At 41.8% G+C, this 24,268-nt stretch overlaps 1 protein-coding gene across 1 annotated transcript in view; it reads right to left on the bottom strand.

The window, feature by feature from the left end:
- pitpnc1b (phosphatidylinositol transfer protein cytoplasmic 1b) overlaps window positions 1-23,369 on the bottom strand; it is a 32,562-nt gene extending 9,193 nt beyond the window's left edge. The window contains exons 1-7 of the mRNA XM_036595625.1: window positions 22,744-23,369; window positions 15,538-15,686; window positions 9,433-9,521; window positions 6,371-6,378; window positions 6,159-6,230; window positions 775-867; window positions 303-458 (exon numbers count right to left, since the gene is read on the bottom strand). Coding sequence (XP_036451518.1) covers window positions 303-458; window positions 775-867; window positions 6,159-6,230; window positions 6,371-6,378; window positions 9,433-9,521; window positions 15,538-15,686; window positions 22,744-22,791 — 615 coding nt within the window. The 5' untranslated portion in view covers window positions 22,792-23,369. The remainder of the gene's footprint in view (window positions 1-302; window positions 459-774; window positions 868-6,158; window positions 6,231-6,370; window positions 6,379-9,432; window positions 9,522-15,537; window positions 15,687-22,743) is intronic.
- Between the last annotated feature and the right edge of the window lie 899 nt (window positions 23,370-24,268).

The following is a 24,268-nucleotide window of genomic DNA, read 5'->3' as shown; positions in this document are numbered from 1 at the left end:
AAAAAGGTTCTATATAGAATGATATTCAGCACATTCTTCATCCATATGAAGAAAGCATGCACATGATTCTTTGAGTGTTCATGGTTCTATACAGAACTATTATATTTACTAAAGAACCCCTGAAGAACCTACTTTTTTAAGAACGTATGGTATAGAAGTGGACTAATTCCCAAGTCAGATGTTAGTTAACTAGCCAATTTAGCAGGAAAGCACCCGCGGTGGCAACACTAAAATGTGCATACAGATGACGTAGTGTTCTCAGACAGATGGATTGTGGGTAGTGTAGTTTGTAATGTTCCCACCCTGTGGATGAACTCCTCTGTCCTGCTCTGGAAGCCATAAACCTCGAAACTGCACTGCACTCTCTTGTAGGAGCACATGATGGGCCTGGCGCTGTTCCTCCAGCCGTCCACCAGGGGGCCCCGGCCCGTCCTCTTGGACACCCAGCTGCTCAGGTCCTTCAGGGTTAAACAGTCACATATTACCTGCTGCGTGTGCACGACGCAGTGTGTGTGTGAGCGAGAGAAAGAGATTACATTCTGTACTGTAAGTGCATCTCTGCGAGATTGTGATCCCGCTGATAGAACATTTCTGCCTAATCTTGTGTGTGTGTGAGTTTGTGTGTGTGTGTGTGTGTGTGTGTGTGTGTGTGTGTGTGTGTGTGGTTTACTACCTCATTTGAGTGTTTGCCCTTTAGATCTGTTCCCTGCCTCGGCTCTGAAGCAGCAGGACCTTCTCAGGAGACTGACAGACTGAACTGATATGTGTGCGTACCTCTGTTTTTTTGTAGTGTTTGTCCGGAATTGGATCGCTCAGTATGTCTAAGAAGCAGACGCTGTCTCGGGGAGTGGGGCCGTCTCCAAACACCTGCGCAGGACACACCAGTGAGAGCGGTCAACACACAAACACAGTCTACTACAGAGCATCACAAGCACTTAAAAGGGGAAATGTTCAAAATTTCTGCATAATTCAACAGAGGCGGAGCCAAAGGGTGCCACCCTAGGGTGAAGGATAGCCGTCCCCCTGGCCACCCCAGTTAGTGAAAGTGAGATGGTCAGCCATTATCAGCCAGCCATCATCAATAAAGCATCAGTTATGCTTTATGGTGAAAATCTGCCATTGGCTGTGTTTACATTAGAGGTCTGCACGGGATTGTTTTTCAGTCCTGCTCCCGCAAAATTTCTTCCCGCTCCCGCAGAAAATCAGAATCATCACCCGCCCGCAACCACAATGTTTTGTCCCTCTCCTGACCACGCAGTTCTGTCAAGGCGAACTAACCACCAAAATTTTATTTGGAATTGCTAAAATACATGACATCATTGTGCCACCCTAATAAAATCTGGGGCTTCCCTGGCCACCCCACACTAAGGGTTCTAGCTACGCCCATGTAATTCTGTCATTTACAGGGTTTCCATTCAAATATTTCTCAAATTTGAAGCAAACATTTGAAATGTTGGTAAAAGAAAATGCAAACTGATCAACTACCATTATGAGCCTGAAGATAACGTCACATGTTTACGCTGCACAATGTGAGACAACCCATGGAGCTTTTATTAGCGCTCTTAATCGCTGTAGGTTTAATGCTGCATTTACATGTTAGTGCCGTTCCGCACCTCATAGCAGAACCGCCAACCATATGGCTATGGTGGGCAGATACTGCCATTGCTGCCCGTGTCTGAGGTGATGGTGCTAGTCACTGTTTAATCCTAAGAGTGTTTTGAACACATGCTAATGTTGGTAATAGTGCCTTTCCATCAAACTTCAGGAGCTGGTGTGCATGAAGAGGTTCTACTCTGACCATTCAGAGCCCGTTTTTCTGAAAAAATCAACGTTCTGCCGCTGCGATTTTTATCTGCTATCATCAGAGGGAGTGGAAACAAGTGACTTTCATTCCTGCTACGTCATCACTCAGTGGAAAAGTCTCTTTCATCAATAAATATTTTCACCTCATTTAGGCATTTTTACAGTATTTAGGCTTTTTTTATATGTTTCTATTTCGCTGCTGTCGGAACAAAACCTTGTATCTCCATTATCGTTTTTCAGGTTTTGACATAATTTGAAAATGCCTGCTGCCCTTTACATTGTATGTAAATTTCATGATGAATGGAACAAAAGAAACGACCCAAAATGACGTGGAAAAAGTCTGGTTCCATTGACTTACATTAAAAGTGAAGTAGGTTTTTTCCTTCTCCTGTAAAGTTACCATTTTGGATAAACAAGGTTTTGTTCCAACAGCAGCAACATAGCACCAAAAAGCGTTCTTCAATTGTTACCAGCTTGAAATCGGAACAATAGCAGAGCCCTTTTTGGTGCTATGTAGAACCTTTTTCAAAACGGTTCTATATAGAACAAGATACAACACTGAAGTACTATTTCACCATGCAAAGAACCATTTAATCATGAAACGGCTATACACTCTTAAAAAAGATGGTTCCTTGAGAGTTCTATGCAAAGACAATGGTTTTACATGAACATTCAGAGAGCATGATTAAAGGGTTCTTCTGATTGACTGAGAAACTGCTATAGGTGGTTCTATATAGAATCTATTTGAAAATCGTTCTATGTAGCACCAAAAAGGGTTCTTCTGTTGTTACAAGTTCATCGTAACAATAGCAAAACCCTTTTTAGTGCTATATAGAGCCCTTTTCAAAATGGTTCTATATGTTCTCCATCAAGCTGCAGAACCTTTTTGTGATGCAAAGCTCCCTTTAATCATGCAAAGGGTTCTTGGAGTGTTCATGGTTCATGGTAAGCTTGTTAGCAGTTAGCACTGTGCTAACTGCCGACTCGCTCTGTAGACGTCTGGAGGACATTTGCTTTTCTGAGTCATTACAAATTTGCAAAACAAAAAGCACACCTGAATCCACAGGTGCGTCACACGCGAGACGCCACAGAGAGACGCCACAGAGAGACACCACAGAGAGACGCCACAGAGAGCCGCCGAGACAGAAGATAAAACTGTAAACAATCAAAGCTAATCAACGATAACTCCTTATAGTCAGCCTGAAGCCTGGGGCCGTTACAGTCAGTCTGCTACAGTTTACACTAATTCACATTACTCCATCACTGATTCTCACACAGTGAGCCACGTTCACTTCCTGTATCGTCAGGTTTGGGTCATTCTTCATTCGTTCGAGGTGAAGTACAGAGAGAGAGAGAGACTCGGGAGGGTCAGCGCGTGGTAACACGCTGTAACGCGCGACACTCCGAGTCTGAACATCGCGCAATCCTGAGAAACACGCCGAGGGAGCGGAAGCGTGTGTTTTAAAGCAGTACAGGCGGGATGAAAGAGAGGAGCGCGGGATGGGATGAAAAAGCGAGCGGTGTGGGATTGTATCATCACTGACTGCTGGACTGTCAGCCGCTGAGTATCAGTCCCTCCACTGCCCTCTGACTTCATCTCTCCGCTCATTCCTTCATCCTGCTTTTCTGCTTTATCCCCCCAGCTCTCTCACTATATTCTCTCTCTCATTATCACTCAGTGTCTCTCTCTCTCATTATCACTCAGTGTCTCTCTCTCTCATTATCACTCAGTGTCTCTCTCTCTCTCATTATCACTCAGTGTCTCTCTCTCTCATTATCACTCAGTGTCTCTCTCTGTCTCTCATTGTCACTCAGTATCTCATTATTACTGTGTCTCTCTCACATTATCACTCAGTGTCTCTCATTATCACTCAGTGTCTCTCTCTGTCTCTCATTGTCACTCAGTATCTCTCTGTCTCTCATTATCACTCAGTGTCTCTCTCTCTCTCATTATCACTCAGTGTCTCTCTCATTATCACTGTGTTTCTCTCTGTCTCTCATTGTCACTCAGTATCTCATTATTACTGTCTCTCTCACATTATCACTTAGTGTCTCTCTCTCATTATCACTCAGTGTCTCTCTCTCTCTCATTATCACTCAGTGTCACTCTGTCTCTCATTGTCACTCAGTATCTCATTATTACTGTGTCTCTCTCATTATCACTTAGTGTCTCTCTCTCATTATCACTCAGTGTCTCTCTCTCTCTCATTATCACTCAGTATCTCTCTCATAACTCAGTGTCTCTCTCATTATTACTCAGTGTTTCTGTCTCTCATTGTCACTCAGTATCTCATTATTACTGTCTCTCTCACATTATCACTTAGTGTCTCTCTCATCACTCAGTGTCTCTCTGTCTCTCATTGTCACTCAGTATCTCTCTCTTTCTCTCATTATCCCTGTGTCTCTCCCTCATTATTACTCAGTCTCTCTCTCTCTCTCTCATTGTCATTCAATATCTCATTTTTACTTAGTGTCTCTCTCATTATCACTCAGTGTCTCTCTCATTATCACTCAGTGTCTCTTATTATCACTAAGTGTCTCTCTCTCATTATCACTCAGTGTCTCTTTCTCTTTATTACTCAGTGTCTCTCAGTATTACTCAGTCACTCTCATTATACTCTAAACTATAATATACTCTAAAACTAAGAGTCTTTCTCTCTCTCTCTCTCTTTCTCTCTCTCTCTGATCTGGTCTCTCTCATTGTCTATTTCTGTTATTCTCTCATTTTCTCACTGTCTCTTTGATTCTCTCTCTCTCTCTGAGCTGGTCTCTCTCATTGTCTCTCTCTCTCATTTTCTCTCTCTTTTTCTTCCTGTCTCTTTCATTCTCTCTCGCTGATCTGGTTTCTCTCATTGTGTGTCTCTCTCTTATCGTCTCTCTCTCTCTCTCTCTCTCACTGTCTCTTTCATTCTCTCTGTCTTTCTCACTGTCTCTCTCTCTCTTTCTCTCTCTCTCTCTCTCTCTCTCTCTCTCTCTGCAGTGCTGTTTCAGTGTTTGTTCTCGCTCTTGTCTGGTGTATTGACACTTTAGTGTGTATTTTATTCCTTGTGTTTCTGTCTGTGCTGTGTGTGTGTGAGAGAGAGAGAGAGAGAGGTGGGAGCAGGTTGTTGGGGGGAGGTGTGGGGGGTTGTGGTTGTGGGATCTGGAGCAGTATCAGGCCGTGACTCGTTCAGGGTCTGATTTGAATGTCTTTAATGAGAGAGGGCATTAAAGCTGCAGCCGGTTCTCTGCCGCTCACTGCACCCAAACAAACCTCAACACAAACAAAACCTGCTTTACTCACCTACACCCCCCCAACACCCCCCGCACGCCTCGGCGCAAATGACTTCACACTCTACACCCGAGCTCTGCTCTCTCTCTTTCTCTCTCTCTCTCTCTCTCTCTCGCTCTAACTCCATGTTACCTCACTTATTTTAGTTTCCCCTCGCTTAACACCTCACCCAACTCCTCTGACTTCTCTGGGCTAAAACTAGACTGACCTGCCTGCAGTCCACAACTGTCTTCTTTTAAAAACGTGTGGTCTATTAATAAACCCAAAATGTGACAACAGCTGTATTCCTTAGTCTTAGATGCGGTGGCTGTTTCACCTGTAGATGGCCCCTCCTAAGGGTCCTTCTGAAAGACCCTGCTTGTAACCACTTATCCATGATGGATAGATTTCATATGAATGAAATAATAAAGAGAATCATTTTACCTTGACATGCACTGAAAATGTAAACATTTTGCCAAACTAATAAATGAAGTCGACCTAAATATCATCTATTTTCGCAAATAGTTAGTTATATTTAAAATACATCTGTTTACATATCTACATTTAAAAAAAAATGTGTTTAAAAAAACATTTGCAGCCCTCTAGCAGTATCACTGCAGCCCAATAGGGGGCCTCGGTCCACAGGTTAAAAACCACTGTTTTATAGCGTTTGGCTCAAATAATTGTTGTTGTTCAGGCTGCACTCTACCCACTTGCAGTCTTCCCTGCAAGCCGACTGGTTTTCTTTTATTGGGGGATGCAGCACTCAAGGTAAACACGTTATGTTGAGCATTGCAATCTTTCCCACTTGTTTTTCAACCCGTCTCCTCCTCCTTTATAATTTCTCTGGCTATGACTGACTTAGCAGTTAAGACTGTCTCAGTTTTTTTGCAGCTGGTCCCTGGTCCAACACTGAGCTGACGTATCAGCAGACGTGAGGTAACCATCAGTATTGAATGATATAGAAAAATAAATATCGTGATAAGATTTTTGGCCGTATCGGGTAGCCGTAGGAGAAGTACGCAGGCTGTCACAAGGACACTGAGGGCGCGGCGAGCTGGTGGAGAGGTAGCCGTGCTTTAAGAGGATTAGCGGCTCTACTCACGTTCTCGTTGCTGCCGTTGTCATTCTCAAAGCGCGTCTCAATCTTGACCTGCAGCTTAGGAAGGAAGGAGCACTGGATAGAGCGAGAGGGAGAGGAAGAGAGAGAGAGAAAAAGATTGAGTGTACATTGTGTACGTTGTGTACAGTGTACGTTCAGACAGCCTGAGAATGAAGACTGCATGAGTGTCAGAGTTGATGTGTTGGGATACTTACTGAATACTCTGCAGCAATAAAAGCAGCAGCAGACGTGGAAAAGAAAGAGAGAGGAGAGAGAGTTACGACTATGGATTAAAAGTCAAGCTTTAGAAACTGGTCAGAGGCAGCCATTCATATATTTAATTTCCAGTCAAAATGGCCATTAAATACAAGATATTCATATTCGTTTTTCAGTAACGCACTAAATATCATATCTTTCAGTATTCACTGTGTCCACTCTTTCTGTCCGTTCTTTTTAGGAGACTCACTTTCAGTTCCTCAAAGAATCCGCAGACACACCTCCAAAGTTCAGTCTTAGAAGCTGGTTGATCATTTTCTGAAGTATTCAAACACATTCAGTGATGTTAAGGTCTGGACTCTGGGGCGGTCAGTCCATTGTTCAGCTTCTTTGTTTGATGTGTCCGTCTCCTTTTCTCAGTGAGGTTCTTCTTGACAGCTACACATCCTTTCAGACCCACAGCGCTGAGTCGTCTTCTCACAGTGGAAGGAAGGATCTGGATGTTTTCAGATCTGAAGCAGTTTGATTTTCTCCTCTCTCTCAGAGATGAAAGCTTTAAGTGCTGTTTATCTGATGGGGGCAGTTTTGGTGTCTACCAGGTCTTCCAGGTGGTTGTTAGGAGCCCCATTTTCTCTGTAATCAGCTTTTTGAACTCCAGTTTTGGAAACTCTTGTGTTTTTCACTCATTTTCCTTTGACGTTCTCCTTCCTTATACAGGTGGATTGTCTTATATCTAATCTCCCTGGTAACATCTCCTGGAAAATGAATAACTTGTGGCTGTTTTGACAGCAAATGTAATAAATAAAGGGTCTCTGACCAGTACAGTATGAATGTATTCTGTAATGCGCTGATCTGGTCTGATTTTGGAATGCTCTAATCAGTTGTGGTTCTGAACATTTACAGGCCCCAATCATAATCTTTTATATATAAGAATGGAAAAATAATGGATGGTTATTTCATTTTGATATTGAATAAAGTTCATACTGAAAAACGCTTACAGCAAGAAACCAGTTATGATCCACTGCACACATTTATTTTTTAGCGAGAATAAAATTCTCAGGCAGTTTTCCAAAGAAAAAACATAAATAATTCAGTATAAAAAGGATGGTGTGTTGTTTAACTATCTGTATTTTACTGCTGTGTAAGTGAGGTGAGGGGAGCCGAAGGTCGGAGTCCAGCACAGTTCACTGATTTCTCTGCTCTGATGCAACAACTGAACCTGGTAATTAACTGCTGTGTTGCATCAGGTGTGTTTGAGCAGGTAAATCAGCAAACTGTGCAGGAATCCACAGTGCAGTAGTTCCCACCCATGGAGCAAACAGATGGATTCTTCCTAAAGCTGTGTATACAGTGTGTTTTTAAACAGTAACTCGTACCAAAATAGTCGAAAGTGGTGAAATGTGACATTTCATGATGCACTGAATCGTTTCATAAAGATTCACAATCAAACTGAATTATTGTGACAAATGTGCACTCGTAAAATTCCCACATTAAGGCGAGACACAACAGGCAGAAATGACGATTTTGGTCTGTAAATGGAAAAATGCTAATTTGCGTCGACTCACATCTAAAGCTGCTGTAACACTGCATTGTAGAGTTCGACTCACTTGACTCTACTGGCCTTTTTTTGGCTCTTCATGAGGCGTACCTGGTACTGTTTCTGTCGAGGTTCCAAGCGAGTTGAGTCAATACCAAAAGGTGACAAAAAAGCTGCAGACTGCTGATTGGTCACAACCACAACCACAAGCCACAACATTTTATGTCCATTTTATTGAAGTAATGTTTTACCATGTTGGCTGTAAATATGTCTCCATATGTGCTAATGTCCTAGCGTAGGCTAAAAAATGTAATATAAATGGAAATCCAGACTTACTTTGCTCCGCTTTAATCTTTAGCTCAGCTATAGCTTCTTTTCTCAGATCTCCAGCAGGAAACTTTTCCATAGCTTCTTGTAAAACATCTCTCAAAATTCGACTTTTTATGAGGCTGGAGTCGCTTCTCATTCGCCAGCTTCTTGTTCTAATATTCTTGTTCCACCTTAAAAGGTGCCTGAGGCACCAGAATGGAGCTGCTGCACCATTTAAGGTGGAACGGGAAAATTCAAACAGGAAGCTGGCGAATGACAAGCTGACTTTTAGTGTTTGACAGTTTCTCGTTGCAGATTAAACATATCAGGAAACCAGCTGGAGTGGTTATAAATGCAAATAAGTCCATTCATCTCCAAATTATTGTTGTTCGTTTTAAATCCTTCTCTTATTTTGCCTTTTCGTGAGCTACTAGCTAGGCGACACTGTTGTCTGCGTTGCTATGGTGACCAGCAGTCTGCGCTGATCTTCAGGGTTAAAGGGTGAATTAGCAGTTCTATATTAACCCCAGTGTTTAAGACCATTTATCGTTAAACTGTGTTGAACGATCAGCAGAGCTTTATTTTACTGTAAAGGAGGATTATTTTATTTTTACCTACAAATCTAATTCTGCTATGGAGCCACAACAGGACAGTAAAAGAGCCGCATGTTGCCGTCCCTTGCCCTAAACACACATTCTAGCGGTAGCCAACAGGTTAGCGTAGCGTCTTTGGTCGCTATTGAGCAACCAGAATCGTCTCATCGTCTGAACTCTGGTGTAGTATTTCTCAAACTCTCCTGTTTTTTTTTCAGCAGTCTTTTATCTTCTGAACAATATTTGTCTCCAATACTGAGAGGGCGCTATATCTGCAGTGGAAAATGAAGTAGCTGGTACCAAAAGCGAGTCGAGTCGGGTCGAGTCAAGTCGAGCCAAGTGGTGGAAAAACACCATAGCTGTATTTTCCTACAGTACCACAACAAGTCTATTACCTTTGTACTAACAACAACTTTCACATAGGTGGTCCACGTTTTTCTGAGACTTCGCTGGGTAACGCAGTCCTGAGGCCCACTCTTGGACCTTTGGTAAAACATTAGAATAAGACTAACCTTATAACGCGTTTATGAATACTAAAGAACCCTTGAAGCACCATTCTTTTTAAGAGTGTGTGTAACACTGGCTTATCCATGTTTTAGGCGATGTACTTGGTGGAGCTCACCTGTGACGGTGTAGGGGTAGAAGTTCCAGGCCTTTTCCGTCACGTAGAAGATCATGGGCACAAACTTCCTCATCCAGGAGGGCAGTTTACTAAAGATTTAGAGGAAAATAAAGTGTATGATTAGCCTAATATGCTAACACACGCATGAACAAGCAATTATATTTTTGGTGGTTGACGTTAACATCAAGCAGAAACTTCAGCTAATTATATAGCGCCACCTAGAGTGCTGGAGCAGAGAAATCAACATGCAAAGAACCATTTGCATGCTTTAAAGGGTTCTTTGCATGGTGAAATGTTCTTTAGATTGATGGAGAGTATGGTTCTATACAGAACCTTCTGGAAAAGGGTTCCATATAGCACCAAAATGCATGCTTCAACTGTGACGATATCAAGCTTGTAATCATATCAGAACTCTTTTTTGTTGCTGTATAGAACTGTATACAAAACATTTTCTATCAATATGAAGAACCATTTCATCATGCAAAGAACCCTTCAAAGCGTGCACATGGTTCTTTGAGTGCAGAGCCAGTGTCTTTACTTAAGAACCCTTACAGAACCGTCTTTTTAACCGCTTAGAACCTTAGGGTAGTTATGTGTATTTTTTAAATTATGCATATTTTGGACAATTATAAATTCTAAAGTATTTACTTGCCATATGTTGTTGTTGCCAGGAGACCCTGAGCTGCTCAGATTTGTCGTTATTTGTAATAATAAGCGCAGGAGAACGTTATTAACTGCTGTTTGATTCGTTTGCCGCCCCACTGTAAACGTTCCGGCTCCGCCCCCGACGCTGGACTGTAGGATGAGACGGAACCGACAGCTGATCAGATTTACAGCCGCAGGAACAGAGTGATGGATGCATTAAAGAACAAAGAGGAAAAAACCTATAGATCAGCGGCTGTAGACTGTCTGACACTCTCTCTCTGTCTCTCTCTCTCTTCCTCTTCTTCTCTCTCACTTTCTCTCAGTTTTTCTTTTTTCTTTCTCTCTCCTCTCTCACTTTTTTCTCTCTCTCTTGCTCTCTCACTCTTTATCTCTGTCTCTCACTTTTTCTCTTTCTCTCCTTGCTCTCTTTCTGTCTCTCTCCTTGTCATCCCTGTCTCTCTCTCACACACTTTTTCTCTTGTACTCACTCCCTCTTTGTCTGTCTCCTCTCTGTATCTTTCTCTCTTGCTCCTTTTCTCTTGCGCTTATTTTTTCCTTTTTCTCTCCTTTGCTCATCTTTTCTGTCCTCCTCCTCTCTCATTAACTTCCTCTTCCTTTCTCCTCATGCTCTCTCCCTCTCTGTCTTCATCTCTCTCTTCTTTCTCTTTTTCTCACCCTCTCTTTCTATCTATACTCTCTTCCTTCTCTCTTTCCTCGCTCTCCTGCTCTGTCTCTATTTCCTCTCTCTCCCTCTATCTTTCTCTCCCCTCTTTCTCCCTCTCTCCCCTCTTTCTCTTTTTCCCCTTCTCTCTCTCTCTCTCTCTCTTCTCTCTCTCTCTCTCTCTCTCTTTCTCTCTCTGTCTCTCTCTTCTTCTCTTCCTCACCCCCTCTCTCTCTCGCTCCTTCTCTTCCTCACCCTCTCTCCCCCTTCTCTCTCTCTCCTTTTCTCTCTCTCTCCCCTCTCCCCCGTCTCCCTCCTCTCTCTATCTCTCTATGCCTCTCTTGCTCTCTCCTTCTCTCTTTCTCTTCCTCTCCCCTTCTTTCTCTCTCCTTCTCTTTTTCTCACCCTCTTTCTTTCTTTATCTCCCCTCTCTTTCTTTCTTTCTTTCTTTCTTTCTTTCTTTATTCTTTCCTCTCTACTTCTCTCTCTCTCCCTCTCTGTCTCACTCACTCACTCTCTCTTGCTCTCTCTCTTCTCTTCCTCTCCCCCTCTCTCTCCCATTCTCTCTCTCTCGTGTTTCCTCAGTAGTGTGTATATAAGTGTGGTAATTGTTTCAGTGTTTGAGCTGAAGTCTCTGTGCTGCTGTGATAATCAGGCACATTAGCAGATTTATTTGTCCATTAAGAATGTAATGCTTTGCCCTCTTGGCCTTCGCTAACACAGTAATGGTTGAAGAAACGTGTTCTACTTCCGTCTGCAGAGTCGTTTATGTTTTATCTCACAGTCTTATGACTGTGTGCACGTGTGTGTGTGCGTCTCAGCACGTGTGTCTGTGAGCTCAATTGCACTGTTTTAGCCTATTTCCCTCATTTTCAGTGTTCATAATTTTATTTTTGGGCTCTACTGTTTGAAACACTCATTTCACATGTCTTTAAGCCCCGCCTCCTGACAAGCCCTGTATGCTCTGATTGATCAGCTCGCCCATTCTGTTCTAATCGGTCGGCCTCCAGAGCGGTTCCACCCCTCCAGGTTCCGCCCCTGTCCTGCAGTCTGCAGACAGACCCTTCTCTCCTGAGCAGCTGTAAACTCCGCTGTGGCTGTTTCTACAGTGGCGTCGGTTCTGCTGTATCAGTTTGATCCAGAGTGGATCCTGAATGTCCGGTCAGCGTCTTCTCCACACGGATACAGCACGGAACACACTTCTCCTCCTCAAGTAGCCGCTGTGTGCTGTGTGAGGGAGCCGAGCTGGCCGGTAGGCGGGCAGTAAGGACTTTGTTACGAGATTGAGTCATCATGTGACAAATGAAAAGGGCTGCAATTCCAACAAGGGAATTCCAAAGTGGTTTCTGTGGGAGAGAGTTTCTCCCTCTGGAGGGAACTTTGAGCTTTGTGACTTTGCAGAATGTTTACATGCGGAAAAAGCTACAGAACACACTAAAGGAACGGAAAGAACCGGAAAAGGAGAATAGGCCCTTTAAACAGGAGCAGGAGAGGAAAGAGTACACTTAAAAATTATGGTTCTATATAGAGCCATGAGCACTCAAAGAACCCTTTGCATGATTAAAGCGTTCTTTGCATCGTGAAAGCGTTCTTCAGATTGATGAAGAATGCGCTGTAGATGGTTCTATATAGAACCTTTTTGGAAAGGGTTCTTCAATTCTTACAAGGTTAACATTGTAACAACAGAAGAACCCTTTTTGGTGCTAGAGACTCTTTAAAAAGATGGTTCTCCAAGGGTTCTTTAGTATAGAAAATGGTTCTGTATAGAACCATGAACACTCAAAGAACCCTTTGCATGATTAAAGGGTTCTTTGCATTGTGAAAGCGTTCTTCAGATTGATGAAGAATGCGCTGTAGATGGTTCTATATAGAACCTTTTTTTGAATAGTGTTCTATATAGCACCCAAAAGGGTTCTTTTATTGTTACAAGTTTAACAGTGTTTCAGAAATGTTCTATATAGAACCATCTCTGTATAGGTTCGTTATAGAACCATCTCCAGCACATTCTGAAGAACTCTTTCATGTGCAAAGAACCCTTTAATCATGCAAAGTGTTCTTTGAGTGTTCATGATTCTTTATAGAACTATTTTCTTTACTAAAGAACCCTTAAAGACCTGTCTTTTTAAAAAGTGTATAGAACCCTTTTCAAAAAGGTTCTGCATAGAACCATCTACAGCGGATTCTCCACATTTTCAGAAATGTTCTGTATAGAACCATCTCTGTATAGGTTCGTTATAGAACCATCTCCAGCACATTCTGAAGAACTTTTTTCATGATGCAAAGAACTTAAATCATGCAAAGGGTTCTTTGAGTGTTCATGGTTCTGTAGAGAAGCATTTCCTTTACTAAAGAACCCTTGAGGAACCATCATTTTTAAGAGTGTAGTTCATTGCTCAAGCCAGAGCACTCCTCTGCCCAGCCACGGTCATTCACTCACTCTTCATTTACTCTCCTAGTGCTTAGCGTAGCCTAAATGCTAATGACTGGGAAAATGCAACACTGATACTGAAGCTGTAGCTGGAAATAAATGACCATCATATGCGCAGCCACCCAGTGCGATGTGCATAAAGTGGATACAGATTTCAAAATTTCTCCCTAATTAAATGGTTGAGATGTAAACAGAGTCGTTCAGAATGGTTTGGTGTGAAACGCTCTGTTCTAGAGAAACTTACTGAGTCAGAACTGTTCACAGTGGTGGTGATAGGAACCAGACGTCCACCTCTAAAAGCTCCCTCACAGAAAGTTACTACATGAAATGGTTATGAATTCACTGCCTGATGTCTGTGATGTTGAGTAAGTTTACATGCGCTCAATAATCTGATCATAATCGGACTCTACAGTTATCTGATTATTCAAACACCACATTCCAGGTTCTTAGATCGGAGTAAGGTCTAGAAATCCGATTAAGAAATCTGATAAAGAGGCTGGATTTTAGCTCAGTAATCAGATTTCTCGGTGCATGTGAACTCTTACTCTGATTTCTTTCAGATTTCTCAGTCTGCGCCTGTGCGAAAACAGACCGCGGTACCAGAAATAAGTGAGCAAACCAAGTACATGCTTGACAAAATGAAGGATTTAAATATTCCTGATCCACATTTTCCAGATGATGTATGTTCATATTTTCAGGTAAAATGGTGCAGTGTTTACATTTACATCATGTTTTCTGTGAGTTTATTGGCTGGTTGCAAAGCAGAAATCTGATTACTGTCTGACACCTGTAGACCCGGAGTTTCACATTATCTGATTACTCAAGTGCATGTAAACGTGTTGATTGGATTACTGACAAAATATGATTTTTTGCATTTATCATATTATTAAGTGCATGTAAAGGCACACAGTGTTTTACGATAGTTTTGAGAAGATTTTGGCCTTAAAATCCATTCATGGTGTTGGGATACATAACATGCAGGGTGTTGTGAGGCAAAATAGTCCCCAAGGAAAACTTATTATTTCAGATTTTCCACTATTTACCATCATCAACATTTCATAGAAACTCAGAAGACTCGTGTAGGTTCACTGGTGGTTTTGGATAGTAGATAAAATGTCTATATTTGTGTTGTAGTCATGGTGACCCCTGGTTCCTATCACCACCACTGTAAAGACATCCTGATGTACACTCATTAAAAAAGTTATTCAAGAGTTCTTTAGTAAAGGGAATGGTTCTGTTTGGAGCCATGATTTCATGCTTGAATGGGTCTTTATATGGTGAGTTCTTCAGATTGATGGAGAATGTGTTGTATATGGTTCTATATAGCATCACAAAGGGTTCTGCTATTGTTACGATGTCAAGCTTGTTGCAGTAGAAAAAACATATACAACACGTTTTCCATGAATCTAAGGAACCATTTCACCATCCAAAGAACTATCTAAGCATGAAATGGAAGTAGAACCATTGCTTTCACTAACGAACCCTTGAAGAACCATTTTTTTAAAGACTGTACTTCGCTGTGCTCTTCCTAAAGCCTCTACACGAACAGGTTAAGGAGTGAAATCTTCCAGCTCCAGTTTATTCCGGCATGTTATCTTTAGGAGTGAGAGGAAATCAGAGCGAGAGGAAAGACTGTGTAAAGCAGCTGTGGATCACACGCCAATTAAAGGCTCTAAAGCTGAGTAATTACAGTCCTGAGAACGTTAGCAAAAGACTCCATCATCAGCCTTCATCAGCTACCTGACAGGCTGATGGAGGAGAGGAAGGAGTGATTATGAAGCAGTGAAGGAGGTAATGGAGGACAGGAAGCGTCGGTCAGGTGCTCCCGTGTGTCTTCACACTGCCACATCTTCAGGCTCGCGTGAGGCAGAGCGTCTGCTGTTCTGTGTGCGTATATATCACGTTTGAATGATCAGCCGGATTATATCAGACTAAATCAGCTATGAATTATGAACAGACTTTTTTGTGTCCTTGGGGAATATTGTTCTCTCACAAGGCAGTGTGTTTTCTGTCTTATTGGGTGTCATTTGGTCAGTAAAAATGAACCCATTTTACTAGTCTTTGTACCAGTTAGTCTCACAGTGTGTTGTTATTGTTGGGAAGTGTGGTGCCTGTCGTGTAAAGATGATGTAAATCTCCATGAGATGATGTTTTGATCCGGGATATTTGGAGTAAATTGGGGAAATTACACAGATTCTTTATCCTGGACAAATCAGCCAGTCAAATCACACACTGATGACAGTGCTGGACCTCCACTGGTCAAACTAATCCAGCTCCAATAGGGTTTATGTTGGTCCAACAAATTGCCATCTCACTGTGAGGAAGTTCTTTCAGTAAGTCAGATAAGCTTTAAGTGAGTGTGCAGACTCACCTGCTGAGGTAAATGCGTTTCTCTGTGACTTGGCCTTGTCCGTACTGGGGGTGCATGTCGGGCTCGTTACGGACCACCTCCACCCCATCCCCTCCACCGCTCTGCTCGAGGCTGTGCTTGCTGATCATGTACAGCTGCCCAATCTTGTACTGAGAAAGAGAGACAGAGGTTGAGCTTTGCAGGGCACATATTTTACTGTTTCCTGTACATTATAGATATAAAACATATTTTAAAATATAAAGCACTTTGTCCTGAACCAGTTTTACTGAAACCTCAGAAAAAAGAGTCGTGAAGCAGAATTCCCACATTAGTACCTGGTGTGACCACCATATGCCTGCAGCAGTGCACCACATTTTTAGCCAAAAATAAAATCCTGGATTTTTTTTTGATATCTTACATTATATTGATATTTAAATTTTGTATTTTTTTTATCAAGTGTTTGCATTTCTATTTCTGTTCATTGTATTTTCTTTTTAGCCAAGTTCCACTGATGATGTTTGTGTGGATTCATGTACCTAAAAGAGTCAGAATTCATTTTCATGGCTTCCCAAGTGGCACAACCATCTAAGCGTTGGCCCTCTCATCATGAGATCATGAGTTCGATCCCTGGTGATGATACAGCCATGCTTGGCCGGGAGCCCAAGAGAGCACAATTGGCCTCGCTCTCTCTGGGTGGGTAGGATGATGCAAGCGTGATGCAAGTAAGGGCGGATGTTCTGTTAGCTGGCCTAACAGAACTGGTGGTTAGTGTTCTCCTTCTAGCGTGTTTAGCTGTCTAATTTTGTTAGCGGCAGTTCGAAAAGATGTGGTGGCTTTCACAGATCTTGTAGAAAGCCTGTGCTAGCCTTCGCCCTCTTAGCGCTAGTGGTGTCATGTGACTGGGGGAGTCCTAACTAGTGGGAAAACTGGATATGTCTAAACTGGGGAGAAAATTGGGAAAAACCCAAAATATAATTTGTACATGACCATTTTCCAACTATTGGCTGTTACTTTTCCTTCAAGACTGCTATGTGTAAATGAGCTCTGTTCCAATTGGCTGCCCTGTATTGTGCCTCATCCAGACTGAAATGTGCAGTAGCGATGCTCAGTGTGACCTCAGTGTGAATGAGTGGGACTAAACCGGTGTGGGCTAAATGTTCTTGGTTGTGACATCACAACCTCACATACAAAACGGGCTGTTTTTGCAGTTTAGTTTTTAGTATATAAATATAAACCAGGTATATTTTGAAACTAATAATGTTTGCAAAAGCACATCGAACTGTTCTGGGCTCTTTAATGCAGCAGTTCTTCTGAAAACCAGAGATTTTGACAGTAATTTGACCCCCAGACATGTTCTCTTTACTGAGGTTAACGCTTCAGTTAGACATAAATCATTCAGGCTCGAGTGGGCTCCGCATTGTGACCCTTTCGGTTTCACTTCCCGTGCGCCTTCCTTCGCGCTCAGTGGCTCTTCGGCCCTCCATCAGCTGTGGGAAATCCTCCACCACGTCTCCGCGTTCCTCCGCAGCGATCAGGCTGTGTGATGTATTACTGCGCTGTTTGTTTTGAGAGCCGCATTTAAAAAACAGCCATTTATCATCCGGCCCTCATCAGCCAGCGTCAGTGCCGACTATGACAGTGTGCTCATGAAGTTCATTATCTCAGCATCTCGACAAAGATCAGCTTCACTGGAAGAGCATCAAACATTAAACAGTGACTTTCAGTATCTGAACAACAATTCCAGTAAAAGCGTATAATTAGCTGGAAGTAACTCCCAAACTTGTAACATCCTTCAAGGGGAATTCCACTGACTCTTCAAAATTTCTCCATAATTAAATGATTAAGATGTAAACAGAGTCATTCAGAGTGGTTTGGTGTGAAACGCTCTGTTCTAGAGAAACTTACTGAGTCAGAATTGTTCACAGTGGTGGTGATAGGAACCAGACGTCCACCTCTAAAAGCTCCCTCACAGAAAGTTATTACATGAAGTGGTTATAAATATGCTTCCATGATGTCTTATTGTTTTGCAGTAGTTTTGAGATGATTTTGGCCAAAAATATGTTTTTGTAAATACATTTAGGGTGATATATAGTACCAAAAAAAAGGAACACTAGTGGAGCCCTTTTTTGTGCTATTCACCATGTAACTGTGCAAAGAACCATTTAAACATTCAAATCATCTAGATTCTATATATATCAATTGCTTTTATTACAGAACCCTTTTTTAAAAGGGTGTACATGCAGGGCGTTGTGAGGCAAAATAGTCCCCAGAGGAAACTTACTATTTCAGATTTTCCACTATTTTCCATCATCAACATTCCATATAAACTCAGAAGACTCGTGTAGGTTCACTGGTGGTTCTGGATAGTAAATAAAATGTCTATATTTGTGTTGTAGTCATGGCGACCCCTGGTTCCAATCACCACCACTGTAAAGACATCTGAACCATTTCACACCAAACCACTGAATTATGAGGAAATGTTTTGAAAAATTGTTTGAATAACAGTAGATGACATTTTGAATTTTCCTGTTCTGTTGACATAACAGTAGGTCTTGTGCTGATATGTCTTGTCTGTTAGAATAACAGTAGATCCCGTTCTGATTTGTCTTCTTTCCATTGGAATAACAGTAGATCCCATTCTGATTTGTCTTCTTTCCATTGGAATAACAGTGGATCCCATTCTGATTTGTCTTCTTTCCATTGGAATAACAGTAGATTCCAATTACAGACTGATTTGATTTGTAACAATAGGTTAGATCTATCCGTTGGAATAACAGTTGATTCCGTTAACAAACTGACTTGTCCTCTTTCCGTTGGAGAAACAGTAGATGTGGTTTACAGACTGATTTGTCCTCTTTCTGTTGGAGTGACAGTAGATGCCATTCTGATTTGCCCTGTATTTGTTGGAATATCATGAATACATGAATACATTCTTTTTGTGCAAATATGAAGTGGATATATGCACTGGAAGTGTATTAAATATAACAAAAATATAAGTGTGAATACGCCTTTCCCGCTCACTGTATTCTGCTTGGCTAGTTGTCTTCTACATTAACACGTTTTGCACTATGAATTAATGTAATGGTATAATTTTATTGCTAGTGAGTTTGTTGTGCTGCTTGTCACAGTGTCCTAAAATTGATACCATTCCTAGATTAAGGAATTTTGTCAAATTAGGATGCTCCTATAGTACTATTTTCCTGTCTGGAGTTCAGATAAGATAACAAACTTATGAACTGTCCTAAATTCAGTCCCGTCCCATCCTCAGTGTTGACAGTTCATCGGAATGCGAGTCCCTATAACAGCCTGCGGAGTCTTTCCATGTTATTTTCTCTCCACGGCCTGCAGGGTTACACAGGTTAACCGGTCGGACTTGTTTTGGAAACACAACGACAGGCTGAGACGGAGACAGTTGAACACAAGCAAACACCCCGCCAAGCACATAAATCCGCACACGTTCTGCTGACGTGAGCAGCAGTCTGAGGCTGCTCTGGTGCCTTGCACTTCTTGCCTGGTTTAAAGTTTTACTGTAGGCTACATGGACGGGGTCAAAGGCTGAAGCACTTCACTGGCTGAGGGTCGACTTCACGCTAAAGTTCACTTTCAATTGGCGCCGAGTGCAAAAACTCAGCTCTCTCACCTCGCTGAGTAATCGAATGTGGTGCTGCGTGTTTGCCATGCTAACAAAACCTGCAGTTACTGCACTCACACATTCGCACACATGGAATAGGTTCCCATGCCTGAGTCTTAAAGTGTGGGAACTTTTTTGTTTTCAAAATTTCTGCATAACAACTTTATGAAGATGCAAAGTCATTCAGAGTGGTTTGGTGTGAAACGCTCCATTCTAGAGTCAGAATTGTTCACAGTAGTGGTGATAGGAACCAGACGTCCACCTCTAAAAGCTCCCTCACAGAAAGTTATTACATGAAATGGTTATGAATTCACTGCCTGATGCCTGAGATGTTGTTTTATGATGGTTTTACAACACGGTTTAGCCTAATTTTGTTTTTATTTTATTCAAAATAGTCCCCAAAGTTATTTTTTTCAGACCTTTCACTATTTTTGAGAGTAAATAAAATGGCTTGTATTGTAAACATGGCAACTCCTAGTTTGTATCACCACCACTATAAAGAAATCCACGTCTGAGTTTCGCTACAGTGCACTGATTTATGCGAAAATTTTGAAAAAAAAATGGTGGAATTCCCCTGTAATGCTGTCATATGACGACGTCATGATATTTTTATTGTTTTTTTCACACCGTTTGCATCGTTACAAGCATCGTGTGAACTCATGATCTCATGATGAATGGACCAGTATTACCTGAAATAAAACATATTCCTCCTATAAAGTTACCATGAGATCTTCTTACGACAGTGATGATATTTATATTCTGGCATTCGGAGCTGTGTGACGGAATTATGATCTGCTCCACTTACGTGGGACGTGTTTTGTGTATTTACTTCTCTCTTGTTTCCTTTTAAGTCATTAAAAAAAGGCCAATGCCCTTTATAAACTCTTTTATTGTTTTATTTGTGTAGAGTACATTTAGTATGAGCTGGTTTAAATGTGTGGTATGAGTCAACACTACTACAAGCCTACTGCAGCACCACTGCAGCACTGTACAGTCTTTTAAAGGGCCTCTATCGTGGAAAACTGAATTTCCCTTTTTTAAATAAAGAGTTTAATGTACTATGTGAATATTTCCAAATGTATCAAGTCCATGTAGATCAGGGGTCGCAACCCAAACGTTAAGAAGAGCCATTTTGTCCTTTCAGCAAAAATCAAACCACCTTGGGAGCCACAATGTTTTATGTCCATTTTACCATCTTGGCTGTAAATATGTCTCAGTATGTGCTGATGTGCTAGTAAAAGCTAAAAGACAATATAATACAAATGAAAACACAGACTTACTTTGCTCTGCTTTAAGCTTTAGCTCAGCTATAGTCGCTTTTCTCACATCTCTGGCAGGAAACTTTTCCTCGAAAGTGGAACAGTTTCTTGTAAAATGTCTCTTAACGTTCGACTTTTTACGAGGCTGGAGTCACTTCTCATTCGCCAGCTTCTTGTTCGAATTTTCCCGCTCCACCTTAAATGGTGTCTGAATGTAACTGCTGCACCATTTAAAGTGGAACGGGAACGTTCGAATGAGAAGCTGAAGTGAGCTCTTTAGTGTTTGACAGTTTCTTGATGCAGATTAAACGTATCAGGAAACCAGCTGGAGTGATTATAAACGCAAAGTTCGTTCATCTCCAATTATCGAAGTTCGTCTTAAATCTACTAGACGAGATTGTTGTCTGCGGCCAATCAGAACAGAGCTGATTTGCATATATTAGTCTTAAAGGCACAGCCTGTAGCTGCGTTTCAAAGCCTAGGCTGCATTTTGCGGCCTCTACATCTTAGAAGGCCGCTCCAAAGTGAAGGACCCTTCATATACAGCCTAGAAATGCAGCCTATGTTCTGAGTGATTTTGAGGACGTAACAGATGGATCCTTCCAGGCCTTTGGTTACCAACAGTTCTCTGCGCACGAACGACACGAAGAAAAAAAAAACAGCACCAAGAAAATGGCAGAAAACAAAGCCATTGGAGCAGAGCTTGTTTTACAATGTAAGTTGTTCACATCCTTGAATTCGTCTTTGTTACCTTAAAGTGTAAAATGACTGATTAACTGAAGCGTTCGCCCATATACTGCATATCGTTCATATATCGTAGTTTGTTTAGAAGTATTTGTGTGTGTGTAGTTTATCGTACACTATAAGAACATCTCCTCCATTTCTGTGAAGAAATGAAAAAGCAACAAACTCAAAGCAGCGGCTCCATTTTCTCACCAGTTCCCTCACAAGTTTCGCGCCAGGCTGATGACATCGATATGCAGCCTTGTTAGGACTTGTCCATTTGTGTGACCAATAGGCTACTAAGGAGGAGTCTCCATAGGACAGCCCTACCGAGGACCCGCCCTACCTCGGCCGCAGCCTAGGCTTTGGAACGCAGCTTGTTTAATTGTAAGGTATAAAGAAAAGATGGAAAATGGCCATGTAGGCATGTATTGAGACTGTTTTTGATGCATAAATACACAAATGTTGAAAGTGGAGTGCAGATTTTTTTTAAAAAACGAAGAAAAATATAAAATATGGTCTCTGGGCAGGATGTTTATATATGTAAAATAATTATATAACACTGGGATAAACACAAATAAGCATTAATGGAGTGAAAAGAAAGGTTACACCTGTCTCACTATCTGACTTGATCAGCCAGGCTAACTGGAGTATAATTAATGACAAATACAGGCTGACCCAGGAGAGGTTTATTAACACACAGGCACACTGTGTGAATGTTTATTTATTGTAGCCTCTGTCAGGTATGAATGGACTACCTGTAATCTGGATTATGTTATCTTGTAATCAGAGTAGGATACCTGTGACAATATGCCTTATCAGATTACAGTTGCTTTTTAAGGGTGACTTTTATTAAGGATTACATTGTTGAAATATATAGTATTGTACTATAGAGTGGTCAGCATTTGACCAGTTGTTGTATAACAACAACTTTACTTTAGAAGATCAACAGGGAGAAGATATAAGATCACTAATATATCCAAAAAATAATCAAATTACATTACAATTCTTTAATAAAAAAAATGATAACAGTTTAAAATCAGTACTCAATTACATTACCTAAAGGGTAATTCCACCAATATTACAAAGTTTCTGCGTAATTAAATGGTTAAGATGTAAACAGAGTCGTTCAGAGTGGTTTGGTGTGAAACGCTCTGTTTTAGAAAACTGACCAAGTCAGAATTGTACACAGTGGTGGTGATAGGAACCAGACGTCCACCTCTAAAAGCTCCCTCACAGAGTTATTACATGAAATGGTTATGAGTTCACTGATGACTGAGACACTGTTTTATGATAGTTTTAAGAAGATTCAGAAGCTCAGAAGACTTACTGGTGGTTTTGGATAGTAAATAAAATGTCTATATTTGTGTTGTAGTCATGGCGAGCCCTGGTTCCTATCACCACCGCTGTAAAGAAATCTGAAGCGTTTCACACCAAACCACTCTGAATGAGTTTTACATCACAACCAGTGCAGAAATGCAGAAATTAGAGAAAAGTGGTGGAATTCCCCTTCAAGTGATTCTAACATACTTAGCAAAATAAACCAAATAAATAGATTTTAATATGAATTCTCTGTCTTACATAATAAAACACATAGAATTCAGCAGAACTTACCTCCTCTACAGTAAGAGGCATGCATATCCTGTACTCTTTCAACAGCATGGTCAGGTTTGTTTTTCTCTCGCTCTCTCTCTCGCTCTCTCGGTGTGTCCGTAGTGTGATCTGCCTGCAAACTTTTGCTCACATGTTCATCTAAAACAACTCAGCGTAAAGGCAAGACGCCCAATTCACAGCCTGCTCAGTGTACTGTAGTTACCTCCCTCTCTCTCTATTGCTCTCTCTCTCTCTCTCCTCTTTCTCTTTAACCCTCGCACTCCTCCACCAGCAACTCTTTCCTTCCTTCTTTCGCACTTGTCATTTACCAGCAGTCATCTTACGTCATAAAGTTGAACCTAAAGCCATCTTCCCTTTTTCTGTTATCTCGCCCGTGTTCTCTGTAGATGTCTCTCTTTCAGTTTCTCTCTCTTTCTCTCTCTCTCTCTCTCTCCCTCCCTCTCTCTCTCCTGCCTGCTGGCCTTTGTTGTCTTATGTGTAACTTTACCCTGTTCTTTCTTGGGCCCCGCCCACTTCTGCTTCCAGGCTTCTTTCGCTTCCCTCCCAATTCTTTCCTTTCCTTCTCCAAACTTATCTCTCTCCTCCCTCCACCCTTCCGCGCCCCCTCCTCCCTCCTCCCCTCCTCCCTCCCCCACCGACTTCACTCTCACACCTGAGTTGCTGTGTTCTGCCTTTAACCCTCCACCTCGCTCTAATCTCTCCCTCACTCACTCAGACACATGCTCTCTCGCCCTCCCTCTAGCTGAGTCGCTATCAAGATTGTGATTCCAGTGAGAATATAAGCTCTGTTCGCTAAGCTCAAACGTTCTCCGCTGAATCTAGGTCACGAGAGCTACCTGCAGACTGCCTCCCACCACTGTGTGTGTGTGTGTGTGTGTGTGTGTGCGCGTGTGTGTGTGTCTGGACTTGCCCGGTGTCAGAGGAACATTAGTTAGGTGCTTTTGTGGGAGTCCAGGGCGCTTAAGAGATTCATGCTAACATGACTAGCAACCATGACTGTTAATGCTAGGACTTCTTTGCAGTCAATAAATGTCAAAACTTGGTCAAAAATGAGGAACAAACACCTCTAGGACGATGCTAATTTCCGCTAGCACCCCTAGGGGATTCCGGTAGTGTGTTAGCGCTAAGTTAACAGCAATTCACATGAACAGTTTCTGGCTGTTATAGCTGCTGCTGCTGTTTTCCATTTCTAACAACTAACCAGAATCTGGTTAGGCTGTGGCTCGTATTCACAGTCAGTGATGTTGCTAGAACTTCCAGAAGGCCAGAAGTGATATTTTTCTCGCAAAATTGGTCCCACCCACTGCAAAACGTGATTGTGCTGTCCGTTACTAATCATGTTGGTAGTTAATCTGACAGGTTAGATCAGGGGTCACAACCCAGATGTTAAGAAGAGCCATTTTGTCCTTTCAACAAAATCAATCCACTTCGGGAGCCTCAACATTTTATTTCCATTTTACCATCTTGGCTGTGAATGTGTCTCTGTATGTGCTGATGTCCTAGTATAAGCTAAAAAAGATAATAT

Source organism: Colossoma macropomum, unplaced genomic scaffold, assembly GCF_904425465.1.
Source record: "Colossoma macropomum unplaced genomic scaffold, Colossoma_macropomum, whole genome shotgun sequence".
Taxonomy (NCBI): domain Eukaryota; kingdom Metazoa; phylum Chordata; class Actinopteri; order Characiformes; family Serrasalmidae; genus Colossoma; species Colossoma macropomum.
This window is presented reverse-complemented; position numbering and strand designations above follow the sequence as displayed.